Source organism: Notothenia rossii (genome assembly GCF_949606895.1).
Source record: "Notothenia rossii genome assembly, chromosome: 5".
Classification (NCBI taxonomy): domain Eukaryota; kingdom Metazoa; phylum Chordata; class Actinopteri; order Perciformes; family Nototheniidae; genus Notothenia; species Notothenia rossii.
This window is the reverse complement of record NC_136903.1, coordinates 83,935,299-83,949,412: the sequence shown is the minus strand read 5'-3', so window position 1 is coordinate 83,949,412 and position 14,114 is coordinate 83,935,299. Positions and strand designations below refer to the sequence as shown.

General features: G+C 41.6%; 1 protein-coding gene across 3 annotated transcripts in view; it reads left to right on the top strand.

Moving 5' to 3' along the window:
* Positions 1-14,114, top strand: part of cdh4 (cadherin 4, type 1, R-cadherin (retinal)) — a 301,749-nt gene that overhangs the window by 169,891 nt on the left and 117,744 nt on the right. For all 3 annotated transcript variants that reach the window (XM_079682215.1, XM_079682217.1, XM_079682216.1), the window contains one exon: positions 10,123-10,146. In XM_079682215.1, the coding sequence (XP_079538341.1) occupies positions 10,123-10,146 (24 nt within the window). The remainder of the gene's footprint in view (positions 1-10,122; positions 10,147-14,114) is intronic.

The window sequence follows — 14,114 nt, the reverse complement described above, 5'->3', positions numbered from 1 at the left end:
AAGGAGTGGCTTCGTAAGAAGCATTTCAAGGTCCTGGAGTGGCCGAGCCAGTCTCCAGATCTCAACCCCATAGAAAGTCTTTGGAGGGAGTTGAAAGTCTGTGTTGCCCAGCGACAGCCCCAAAACATCACTGCTCTAGAGGAGATCTGCATGGAGGAATGGGCCAAAATACCAGCAACAGTGTGTGAAAACCTTGCGAAGACTTACAGAAAACGTTTGACCTCTGTCATTGCCAACAAAGGGTATATAACAAAGTATTGAGATGAACTTTTGTTATTGACCAAATACTTATTTTACACCATAATTTGCAAATAAATTCTTTAAAAATCAGACAATGTGATTTTCTGGATTTTCTGGATTTTCTTTTCTCATTCTGTCTCTCATAGTTGAACTTGACTTGCTTTGAATCGACCGTTGAAAATTACAGGCCTCTCTCATCTTTTTAAGTGGGAGAACTTGCACAATTGGTGGCTGACTAAATACGTTTTTGCCCCACTGTACATCACATTGGGCCCCACCACCAGGCACAGGCCACGCCAACCAAGCTGTGACCATACCTCCAGAACCCAACCGACTCATTTATGCTTTAAGTAACTCTACCTGTACAGGCTTGCATCTATCTTGTAGTGCAATACTAACTGCACAATATTTACTGACACTGAGAAATGAACATATAACACTGTGCAGACTGCAAATTCTACTGCAACATTCTGCTGCACTATTTCATATAACACAAACATACCTGACAATAGATCTCAATAGTCATCTTTTATGGTGTACATGCCTTTTTAATAACATTCTTCAATGGAACATTCATAAATCTAAATAAATCTAACTTAAATATACATTACCTCTTAAATTAAAATAAAGTGAACATTAACAACAATATTATCATTTATAAAATGCTATAACAAAAAAAAAAACATAAGCAGCAGATTTTTTTATTAAATATACATACCAACAATAAAATAAGCAGGTATTAAAGTGTAAACGGACAACAAAACGGAAATGCCTGATGGTGGTGCTAAATCAGAGCCTATTACCTGTTCTCAGTCTTTTTCTCATCATGCATCTTCTGTGTAGTGATCCAATATCGTTACCATAGCCTTGCCCTTTAACAGTTATTACGAGCTCTGGCTCAGCCTTACTCACCAAGAGCCCAGCGCCTAGCCTTCTTACAGGCAAAGTCACTGATCAAGTCCTTGAAGTCCAGCTTTCTAGCCAACTGGCTTTCAATGGACAGCATGGCAAGACTGCAAAGCATTATAGGGGGACAGGGCTGCTGAGCCTAGAGATGGATCTGTTGGTCCTGGCACCAGGGGGAGGGACAACTGATTTAGTATGAATAGCTGCTAAAAATGTACCTGCATTTATTAAATGTCAGCTAAAAGAGGAGTGAAATGAAAATCCTGAAACAATTATTATTTACAATGGACTAAGCCAGGGGTCTGCAACCTTTTTGACCAAAAGAGCCATTTTGCTCCTTTTCCCCCCACATTGTTTTGTCTGGAGCCGCAAAACATATTTCATAGCTTGATAGCTAATAAAGTTGTATTTATTGTTATATCAGACAAAAACTATTTTTTTTTTGCATTTATTAGGCTATTTATTACATTATATACAACTGTTAACCTCTAATAAGAAACAAAGAACTCCTATAAGGAGAATTACAAATAATACACAGGCCTACTTTAAAATAAATTAAACACAGCACTTGGGGAGTCCTCTGCACATTTGAAGGAAAAAAAAATATTATTAAAATGGGCCCACTTTGAAATAAATAAAACATATAGCTGCACCCAAAAAAGAGTTAAAGGTGGGGTAGGTAAGAATGGAGAAACCAGGTCGAGTGCGCTAGAATTTGAAAATACACAACCGGGAAAAATAGGCCTCTTCCTTCAGACTTTCTTACAGAGTCCCTCCTCCAACACATACGAACGCGCATCATCAATGAGGCCACGAGATAAGTTTGTGCACAGATGGAAGGCTGACAGGCAGGTAGGCCATCCAGTTATTTTAGCCGGGTCGGCTAAAATGATTGGTCGTGCTTTTTACAGCGCTACGGCTTCCAGAGATGAATTTTTGTATGTATTTATTGTCAAAGCATTTAATATATTCATTGCTATCGGGACGTTAAGAGCATTCCATGGAATATAACAAAAAGTGTTTTCTGAAATAAATGACATACCCCATTGAATTATGACTGAAGATCGTCAGCTGTCTTCCTCTCCCGTGTTGTTCCTCGATGCGTAAAGGCTTTGACAACTTCTCTCTAGATATCTAACATACCGGTAAACCAGCATCGTTTGCTGTGAAGGCATATAACTCTGTCCACACAGAATTAAATCCTGTGTTCCTCCGGTACTTTTCTTTGATTTATCCATAGTTCGCTCATCGAGCCGGGGGTCCCCGCGCGAGTGCCTCCAAGAAAAGGCGCTCGCGCGGGACCGTAGCAGGATGTGACGCATATTTTAGTTGACCTAATTAAAACCGTTTTGTTTTTTATTTATGTGTCACAGTATCACCTCAAAATTAGGGCCGGGACTTTAACGCGTTAATTAAAATTAATTAATTACACAAAAATTAACGCATTTTAATCGCACTTATTTTTGCACCGCAGAACGTTTCTCACTGGATGAGTTTCAGGGGTACCGATTATACTGGAGCACCAACTAACATTCATGACTTCAAACAACAACAAACCACAGTGAACAATAGTCAAACATGAACGAAGAAGCTGATGAGACCGCTTTGGTTGGCCCCGTGGATGGGACATTTTGTTTTAAAAAAACAGACGGATGGAAGCATCGATAAGAGCACGGTTGTTTGCAAATTATGCAAAAAGGAATTTGCATATCACCGCAGCACATCAAGCCTCAATGCAAAACCTATAGCAGCTAGCGTGGACGTTAGCCCGACTCGGAGTACAAGGACCCACACCCAATTCGCGTTGATCAAACAGTGGCCTATGCAACAGAGAGATTTTATTTTTCATCAGGATATTGGAAGAATAGGAGGGATTGAGGTCAATCACTGGCACTTTTGTATTTTATTTTAAATGGTACAGTACACTTTATGTTGAACTATTTATTATGTTGTTGGTGCAACTGGCACTTTATGTTGAACTGTTTATTGTTTTGACCAAGGTTATTGAGAGAGTTGGACTGAAATTGATTAGATTTTTTAAATCAACTGTTGGTAAATCAACAAAGTCTGTTATGGCCTCTGAAGCAACAGAGAGATGTTTTCTAATAGTCAGGGTTTCCAATGTTCTGAATGTACTTGAAAGTATTGTGTTATACTTAAAAAACAAAGTGTTATAGTTTACAGAAGGTCTACCTACCTATCGGCTACCTGAATCTCTGAAATGTACTATATTCCTAAATATGCTATTGCTACACTTTATGGCAAAAATTGCACTTTTCTGTTGGTCTTGGTTAAGTACATCCTTGAAAAAAATAAACAATGTTTTGTTGCTTAAGCTTATGTATTCAGTCATTATTCAATGGTATACTAAAATCCATGTGAAAAAAATTGCTTCTCACTGTTCTCAGGTCAAATATTTATATGTGATTAAAAATGCGATTAATTGCGATTAATTAATTACAAAGCCTGTAATTAATTAGATTAATTTTTTTAATCGAGTCCCGGCCCTACTCAAAATACAAGATACGAAACATTTTCAACCGTGCAACAACATATAAATAGTCCTACAAGTACTTTTATTTTATTTCCTTCTTATTTTTGTCTAAGCTCAAGGGAGCCAGAGCAGAGGGCTTAAAGGGCCGCATGCGGCCCGTGGGCCGCGGGTTGTCGACCCATGGACTAAGCTAACAGACTAATTTCCACCGCTCATAGACCACACCCACCTTTTCTCTTGAAAAACTGGGTGACATACTGTCGCCCTTTAGTCCCTCTCTCTTGTCTTTCTCTCCTTTATTTTCTTTTTGAAAGCCTGACTTTGTTAGTCGTTGAGACATTGTACACACGTAAGTACTAGCATCCCTCCTCACATGCTCTCACTCTCTGCTGCTAGAAAGTGCGGTGCCGCACAGCGTTTGGAGGCAGGACCAAACCATTACATGTAAATAGAGGGGGGTGTTCAGAGGCTTTGGATAATTAACTTTTGGAACAAAAAAAGTGAAATGAATCGTAAGTTTAGTGATTACATTATCAACATGACGTTATATTAATGTTAATTATTGATGATTGATGAAAGGTTACTTTAAACATTTTTTCTGAATGTTCTAATAATATTTGGGGCCCCTGTCAGTCACGGGCCCTTAGAATCGTCCTAACTTTTCACCCCCTTACGGCGCCCCTGCATATGGTATATAGTAGCAAGTACTGTATACATAGTGACGTCACTATGTAACAATCATGCTTCTATTGAATAGCATTCCAACACATTGTACGTGATAGGCTAAGGGGCGGGACATCTCTAAGCGGTTGACTTATCCCAACAGAGTCGGCCAGCTAACCAATCAGAGCAGACTGGGCTCTGGTTTCAGACAGAGGGTGAAAATAGAAGCTGCAGCACAGGCAGTAAGAGAACAATAAAGAGCTTTTTGAACATTAAAGCATGGAAACGTGTCACAGTGAAGACACTACATATAAAAAGGAACCTGGAAATTAGCATAATATGTCCGGTTTAAACATAACTCTTAGTACCTGCAGTCTACATAAAGGATAACATTACATTCTGTTTTAAAGCATACGATTGGTCCACCAATTGAGAAGTACAGTGGGGCAGCCACCAATTGTGCAAGTTCTCCCACTTAAAAAGATGAGAGGCCTGTAATGTTCATCCTAGGTATACCTCAACTATGAGAGACAGAATGGAGGGAAAGAATCCAGGAAATCACATTTTATGATTTTTAATGAATTAATTGGTAAATTCCTCGGTAAAACAAGTATTTGGTCACCTACAAACAAACAAGATTTCTGTCTCTCACAGACCTGTAACTTCTTCTTTAAGAGCCTCCTCTGTCCTCCACTTGTTAACTGTATTAATGGCACCTGTTTGAACTTGTTATCAGTATAAAAGACACCTGTCCACAACCTCAAACAGTCACACTCCAAACTCCACTATGGCCAAGACCAAAGAGCTGTCAAAGGACACCAGAAACTAAATTGAAGACCTGCACCAGGCTGGGAAGACTGAATCTGCAATAGGTAAGCAGCTTGGTGTGAATAAATCAACTGTGGGAGCAATTATTAGAAAATGGAAGACATACAAAACCACTGATAATCTCCCTCGATCTGGGGCTCCACGTAAGATCTCACCCTGTGGGGTCAACATGATCACAAGAACGGTGATCAAAAATCCCAGAACCACACGGGGGGACCTAGTCCATGACCTGCAGAGAGCTGGGACCAAAGTAACAAAGGCTACCATCAGTAACACACTACGCCGCCAGGGACTCAAATCCTGCAGTGCCAGACATGTCCCCCTGCTTAAGCCAGTACATGTCCAGGCCCATCTGAAGTTTGCTAGAGCATTTAGATGATCCAGAAGAGGATTGGGAGAATGTCATATGGTCAGATGAAACCAAAATAGAACTTTTTGGTAAAAACTCAACTAGACGTGTTTGGAGGAGAAAGAATGCTGAGTTGCATCAATCAATCAATCAATCAATGTTTATTTATATAGCCCAATATCACAAATGTTACATTTGTCTCAGTGGACTTCACAGTTTGTACAGAATATCAGTATGACAATACGACACCCTCTGTCCTTAGACCCTCACATCGTACAAGGAAAAACTTCCAGAGAAAACCCACAGTTTAAAGGGAAAAATGGGAGAAACCTCAGGGAGAGCAACAGAGGAGGGATCCCTCTCCCAGGACGGACAGACGTGCAATAGATGCCGTGTGTAAATTGAAAAGATAATACATTTGCAACATAGGTAGTCCAAATGTTTGGAAAATGCATGTGTGTATAATAAGAAGATGAATCCATGAGTATATCCATCCAGGACTCATGATCCAGGACCACAGCCACGACTCAAGATCCAGGACTCGCAATCCATGACACAGGACCGCAGGATCATCCATGACTCCGGATCCCGGCGTATATAGACACCAAAAAGAAAGACATTTGGGGAAGCTGGGTTAATCGGAACATGAGAGTACACAGGTATAGACAGAGAGAAGGAAGAAGTAAGATGTCCCCCGACAAACTAAGCCTATATCAGCAAAACTAGGGGCTGAATCTAATCAGCCCTAACTATAAGCTTTATCAAAAAGGAAGGTCTTAAGCGCACTCTTAAAAACGGATAGGGTGTCTGCCGTCCGAACACAAACTAGAAGCTGATTCCACAAAAGTGGAGCTTGATAAGAACACCATACCTACTGTGAAACATGGGGGTGGAAACATCATGCTTTGGGGCTGTTTTTCTGCAAAGGGACCAGGACGACTGATCCGTGTAAAGGAAAGAATGAATGGGGCCATGTATCGTGAGATTTTGAGTGACAACCTCCTTCCATCAGCGAGGGCATTGAAGATGAAACGTGGCTGGGTCTTTCAGCATGACAATGATCCCAAACACACCGCCCGGGCAACGAAGGAGTGGCTTCGTAAGAAGCATTTCAAGGTCCTGGAGTGGCCTAGCCAGTCTCCAGATCTCAACCCCATAGAAAATCTTTGGAGGGAGTTGAAAGTCCGTGTTGCCCAGCGACAGCCCCAAAACCTCACTGCTCTAGAGGAGATCTGCATGGAGGAATGGACACTTGAGAACTTGCACAATTGGTGGCTGACTAAATACTTTTTTGCCCCACTGTACATCAGAAGGAGTCAGCGACGGTTAGACTGGACCCTGGGTATTTGTTGGCCCGTTTCTTGATGAGCCCTCTTGATCTATCCTCCAAAAGAAAATGGGTTCTTACCCTGACCGGTCTTCACCCTATCACAACGTTTCATTAAAATGGTGGCAGCCACTTATCCGTTTTCCTGCTGACAAACAGACAACACAAACAAACAAATATGAAAATATGACGTCCTTGGCGGGGGGGTAAAAATTATAAATAACTTTTGTGGTTATGGAACCTGAAGATGGATTGGCATCTGATAGAAGTGAGTCAAACCTACATTTTACAGTTTGAGAGTTGGGCTTCACGATCTGAGAAACATCTTCAATAATGATATTACTTTTGTTAGAATAACTGATATTAAAGTATACTCAGTTCTTCTTGTGTGCTACTCCGTTCATTGTACTGCCAAATTGAGTTAGAAAAAATGGCAGAATAAAAAAAAAACTATCTGTTATTGAAGAAATTGAACATTTAACTGACAATAAAAGGCTCCGATAAAATACAAAATAATGAAAGTTCCTTTTTCTACTGATGCTCTTTTTCAAACAATTAAAAAATCTACAATAGTGCAATATATTTTACCATGTTTTTTTCGTTCAAGTTGAAACCAAGACGACAATTAAATAACAATATGTTGTGTCGCCTGTAATTGTGATTTGTTAATTGTGCCTAATTCAGCTGATACAGCATTTACAGTGCTATTGTTGAAAACACGGAAACCTGTTGCAAAGAGGTTGTGGACGAATGCCCAGCAAGACTAACAGACGTGTGTGTGTGTGTGTGTGTGTGTGTGTGTGTGTGTGTGTGTGTGTGTGTGTGTGTGTGTGTGTGTGTGTGTGTGTGTGTGTGTGTGTGTGTGTGTGTGTGTGTGTGTGTGTGTGTGTGTGTGTGTGTGTGTGTGTGTGTGTGTGTGTGTGTGTGTGTGTGTGTGTGTGTGTGTGTGTGTGTGTGTGTGTGTGTGTGTGGATCCTTGGGAGGGCCAACTGAAGAGAGGAGGAAAAGCAGCGCCGCTCTGCACCATATGCCAAATATGAGCCTGCCTGCCAAGTCGTAGGGGATACTGGCAACTGCTAGCAAGGCTGAATTCTTGACAGAGGGAGATGAATAATTGAACATGTGCGGAGCGAAGTTATGTTGGGCTAGACTGGGGTGCCTTTATATATTGAGAAAGGGGAATGGAAATACTGTCTACAAGCAAAACTCTCATTTAGATAGTGATGTGTTTGCTTTTTGTAAACATGTCAAAAAGTTGCAGGGAATTTAAGATAAACTTGAATGGATTCTTTGCCAGACATGAGTGGGGAAAAAAGCAAAACCTATTGGCATTTGTGCATTTTGATCATAACAACTATCTAAAGATACCAAGAGCTGTATTGAGCCTCCAATTTTGTAAAGAAAATCAATAAACATGCTGAAAAATAAGACATGTTTGAAGAAAAGAATCTGTAACTTAATGGATTCAGCTGATACATCTTTTCTAGCAGGGTATGTTTTTGTTGATATTATTATAATCAATCAACCTCCAGTAAATGCTGCAAAACAAGCTTCTAAGACCTTACACCAGGCTCTTATAATTGACCCGTACTCGTCTCCAACCCAGTCTGACACAGATATTGCAATTGGTTGATATTTTAGTGACCCTGAAATACAAAAATGTATATGTTTTAGTCCATATTGTGTGTTGAAAGCAGGCTTTTACAGCTACTTCCACCTTTCAAGTTGTGCATTATTTCCTGATCGCAAGTGCAAAACATGAGACAGGCGAGAAGAGGAAATAGTTGTTTACTGAAACACAGCTCCATCCAACATAGCTAGTGTATGAGAAACTATTCATGACACCTTTCAAGTGGTGATAACATGTGGGATATGAAGCAGCTTGTTTGTGTTATTGTGAAAGTCCAGTTTCACCAAAATCACACAAATAAACAGTCCGATCGAGGCAGCGGTAGACTAGAAAATTCAACTTTTAAACCAAATGACTCGTTTCATCGATGGAGTCTGGTCAATTAGACTAAAGCATGCAAAATGACAGCTTTAGTTGTCCATCGTAAAGGTATTTAGTTTAGGTAGAAATATAATGAATATGGTGTACACTTAGAGGCCCTAGTATGCTTTGTTGGGTTCTCTCTTTCCTGTGTGTTATACTGTATGTTTTTGTGCATGTAAATTGTCTGCAAATGTTAAAATCCCAGAGTTCCCTCCAGAGGGAGTTACTCTCCTACACTCTCTCCCTGCCTGAAACGCCTTCCCTTGCACTCCTTAGTTTACTTCGTAACGACATCACTATGTAACACTTGTAAAACTGATTGTCTATTGGCTAGCGCTCCAACACATTGTACGTGATAGGCTGAATCGGTGGACATCTCTAATCGGTTAACCAACCACTCTGGTTTCAGACAGAGGGTGAAAAGAGGTGCTGCAGCACAGGCAAGAAAAATAAAGAGCTTTTTGAACATTGAAGCATGGAGACATGTCACAGTAAAGGCAAAAAATACAAATATGAACCTGAAAATGAGCATAATTTACTAGGTAGAACACTGACTGTGGATAAGTACCACAAACAACCCCCATTCAAACAAACTCAAATGCCCCTTTAACACAAACCTTTTCATGATAAAGTGAAATCCTGAAACCTCAGTTTTCTAGGTCTCTATCAGCTTTAAGGCTTTTAGATACAAAATGTAAGCAGTAAATGCAAAGTTGGAGCCACAGAGATTACTTCTGATCAAATCTGACTAAGCAACTCTGCTGGAGGACATGAGAAGGGCAAGCAAGCAGGAGAGAGAAGACAAGAGCTGCCTCTCCTCTCTCTGTCACCCAGCTGAGGAGTCAAGGTCTGAATAAATACCGCCCATGACGATGTACATAAGTGTGTTCAATATGCATATGCAACACCCCGCAATTCTCTTGAGTGAACACAAGTGGAATAAAGACATCACAACAAGCGTTTGAAGATAATGATGAATCCCGCTGCTTGAGGCAATGACAAGAAGTATAAGAAAGAAAACAAACTGCATTCTGGTTAAATGGTGCTGCCTTTGATAATAGACAGAGACAAATGTGAGCGACTAGGCGGTAGTGACAGCAAATTCTCTCCAATAGTATCCCTGCGTTCTGTATACTGTATGTCACTGTCCAGCTATTGCATGTGACTACCCATTAATCCTCAGAAATTGATCTGTTTTGCTCCATTGTTTAACGGTGTCTTTGCAATGCCACGTTTACTGAAGCCTATTATGTACTAATCATCCTCCTCTCTCTCTTCTCCCCTTGCCTCCCCTTGCCCTCTTTCTCTTCCTCTCTTCACAGATACCACCCTGTCCAGTGAACGTGGTAAGTACCGCCGCACACACCCGTGATTTAGAGCCGTCTGTGCGTGGACTGGCAACAGCGGATTGGCTGTTGGCATTAATGTGGAAGGAACCATTTTCAGATGTTTGTCTCAGTGGGGGAGCGTCGAGCCGCGCACATCATTTGAATCACCAGGAAGCTATTTTCCTCTCCATCACATTGCGTGTCACGGCCAATGTTGAAACGCAGAGAGAAAACATCAAGTGGAGGCAATTATGAAAGCAGCATCCACAGACCCATGTGGCCAATCAGAATTTGAATATAGCATATTTTCCCTGCATGCATTTTGCCTCGACCTACTTAGTCAATTTACCCCCTTTTGACTCCAATAGAATTCAATATGGAGCCAATAAGTGGTTTCCTTTTCACTTCGTCTCATTCCAGCTTTAGTGCATATCCATGTAGTCTAAATAGAGAGGAGATGGATTCTCCCACTGAGGCAGACTCTCCTCCCATTTTATTTTGAATTTGGCTCCCCTCTGTCATGCTTTTATTAATGGCTTCATGTGCTTTGAGGAGCGCTTTAATCACTTCATCGAACAGGTTTAAAGAAATAGTCTGTCTGCAACACTTGCTGTGTGTGTGTGTGTGTGTGTGTGTGTGTGTGTGTGTGTGTGTGTGTGTGTGTGTGTGTGTGTGTGTGTGTGTGTGTGTGTGTGTGTGTGTGTGTGTGTGTGTGTGTGTGTGTGTGTGTGTGTGTGTGTGTGTGTGTGTGTGTGTGTGTGTGTGTGTGTGTGTGTGTGTGTGTGTGTGTGTGTGTGTGTGTGTGTGTGTGTGTGTGTGTGTGTGTGTGTGTGTGTGTGTGTGTGTGTGTGTGTGTGTGTGTGTGTGTGTGTGTGTGTGTGTGTGTGTGTGTGTGCGTGCGTGCCCTGGCCAGACATCTGGTTAGATAATGTAAGCAGCGTGATTGCACCAGTGGCAGCATCTCTTTTTCTATAACTCAGTCTTGTGCGCCTATAGTCTCATCAGAGTTTCAGTATGGCACAGAGTGAATAAGTGATCTCGCTGAACTCTCTCTCGGCTCCATGAAGGATACTGCTTTGGGGTGAAATTGTTGAGCTAAATTGGTGTGGTGGCTTCACACGGCGTAGACAAAATACCACATGCTGTGTGTCTGCTCTTTTGAAACCTCAAAGTGGCGAGAGGGGAGGAAAAGTGTAATGTTGTGGTTCAGATCAAGCTCTTTGAGGTTTTATAGTTGTGTATCTGGTTAACCCCCATTTGCTGCTGGGGGAGCACAGAGAAGCTGCTGTGATCAATGTTTTATTAGCAAGTTGCGACAGTATGGCTCTTTTCCCTCTATTCCAATTCAACTTGAATACATACAAGGGAATAAGAAGTCACAATAGGGCCAAGATTTGTATTCATCCTGGGGGGTTGTCCTTGATTTTGACCTCATCTTTGCCTTTTGTAACCACCCTCACATTAAAACACACAAGTTCTCCCACACCTCCTTTCCTGTGCTGTGCTGCATAGTAGTCGCATAATGTGAGCGATGTCCCACAAAGCAAACCAGAAAAAGAGGAGGAAGGCAAAGAATGGATTAAAAAGCAGGTGAGAGGACGCAGTGCTGGAGGTCTGTGTGCCCTTGGTCCCTTGATGAAACGCAGCCAGCAGACCGCTCATCACTCACCTCAGCATACATCATTCACGCCAACAGAATGCTGTCTTCATACATGTGGCTGTGGAAGAAACATACCTGCAGTGCACAACAGCCTCCCTGTGTCTTCCTGTGCTTCCCAGGCTCCTCTCCGCCCCCACCTCAGTGATTGGGTGTGTTTGGAGTCGTCTGATAGGCCTCCTCCATGTGAAGTGGCTGCCGCCGCATCCTCTCCCGGCTTAATTGGCTGTACCTGAGGCAGGAGGGCAAGGTGTAATTACGATAAGAGAAAACGCTGAGGTTGGCTGGTTTTAGGGCCCTTATCTATAGTCTCCGGATTGATTATGTTTTTTCTGCAGGTCGTGCAAATTGTTCAACCCCATCCACTGGACAGGAAACCTCCTTAACTCTGTCACGGTCAAACCGCAGTGCACATCGGCAAACTATAAACCAGACGGTGCATGTACTGCTGATTAGGCTACAATATTCTGACCACTGGCTTTAAGCGAGGATCTCTACTGGGTGTTTCATGCTTCCTTTTTTTTTTATCAATGCAAAAGGGATTTTATTATAAACAATACAGTTTAGCATCTGTTGCACCATTTAAATGGATGCATTAACAAGGATTTACTGTAGTTTGCTGCAGTTAATTTCAATTCACAAAGACAATTTCAGCATCATTATTCCTCTAAATGCCTAAATAAACTGCATTTAAGGAATTCTAAACCCATTAAAGGACCATTTGATTATAATTTACTTATCAGCTGTTTCCTTTGCTCAATATTCCACGCATGCCTCCATGCCTCTGAATATTCATTTTTTAGGGAAATTAGGGATTGACCTTTTGGGATTAATACATTTTTGATTCCTTGCTGTAATATAAAAGAGACATTTGATTTCAATATTCTCTCTGTGAGCAGCAGCCGTTTAGCTTACCCATGCATAGACAGTGGAAAGAGGGGCAAAAAGCTATAGGCTCTGTCCAAAGCTAAAAAAGCTAACGTGCTTTTAGTTTGGCTACTGTACACGAGAATGGTGTCATCTTGCCATTTACTCTTGACACAGAAGCCAATAAGGGCTTGTTTTGCTCACACTGTATTATATGTTCTAATCTTCACATGTACTGTAACACTCCTGCACCAAATGCACCCACTGAAATTATCAGTGTACAGTCCATTCTTTCCCTCAGTCTGTGTCTACCCCACACTGTCCTCTCTTTCTCTGCCTTTCAGTATTGGTTGGGGCTGAAAGAGCATCTAATGGGCTGTGAAATGTCTCCAAAGCTACAGCAACAAAACAAGCTAATGTCTCAAAGCCCTTCTGAAACAACACGAGCAGCACAGAACCCTGACAGTGCAAAGAGAAGAGAAGGGATTGGGGAAGGGGGGGGGGGCATCCCTGGTTTCCTCTTATGTGTCAAAGAGGCCATTTCTGTCAGCCTAATTGTAGTGAAGCTTTCCTAGTGGCTTTGGTGAAATGGCGTAATTGCCTGCTGGAATGGATCAGACAGCACTGATGGCTGTAGGCTTTCCTTTTCCCATGTAGCCGAACACGAGATCCTGAACACTGTTCTGACATATGCTGTTTCAATCTTTCTAGCTGCAGAGCATACTGCTTAGGAGGGCAAATTCAAGGCTCAGGGATATTGACAGGGCAGCTTGATATATTACAGTTAGCAATCTGAGCCCGACAAGGTGATTTACCTGCATGGAACCTGAGAGCTCCTCCGTAAAGTGAACTACCGGTAGTAGTAGTTTCACAGCTTGCCTAATGGGGCTAATTTAAACATGTGTTCATTTAAAGAGTACCTAATAAGCTGGCTGTGTTTTATTAAACAAAAGGAATTATGTATTAAAAAAAGATCCACGTAGAGATGTTAGCGCTAACTGTCTTTGCCGAGGAGAAGGAATGTGGAATGCCATTCCTGATCATTTGAAAGCATTTTACCTTCAAATGTGGTGAAGCATGCGACCCCTTCTGCTTCTCTTCCCCCTCAGTACCAATTAAAGCTGTTTTTCTGCAGCGGATCTTGAGCTGATGAAGACAGCCACTAAGAGCTCTTGAAGTAAAGTCACACAGGACCTGTATGGCAGATGGTTTGTGCAAGAGTTTGTGCAAAGAGAGAACGAAGCGAAGAAGGAAACAAACAAGCATAAAAATGGCATCCTGTCTCCGGCGAGGAGCTGCTATATTCCACCCAATTTAAGACTTACTATTTCTACATTTTTTAACTTTTCCTCAAAAATGCTGTCAAGCCTGCAGGGGAAAACATACAGATCTTGTTCTGTTCAGAATTTTTGCACACCTTCTTCCAAAAACTATCGAGGCATCTCAAGTAATTCTCAATACA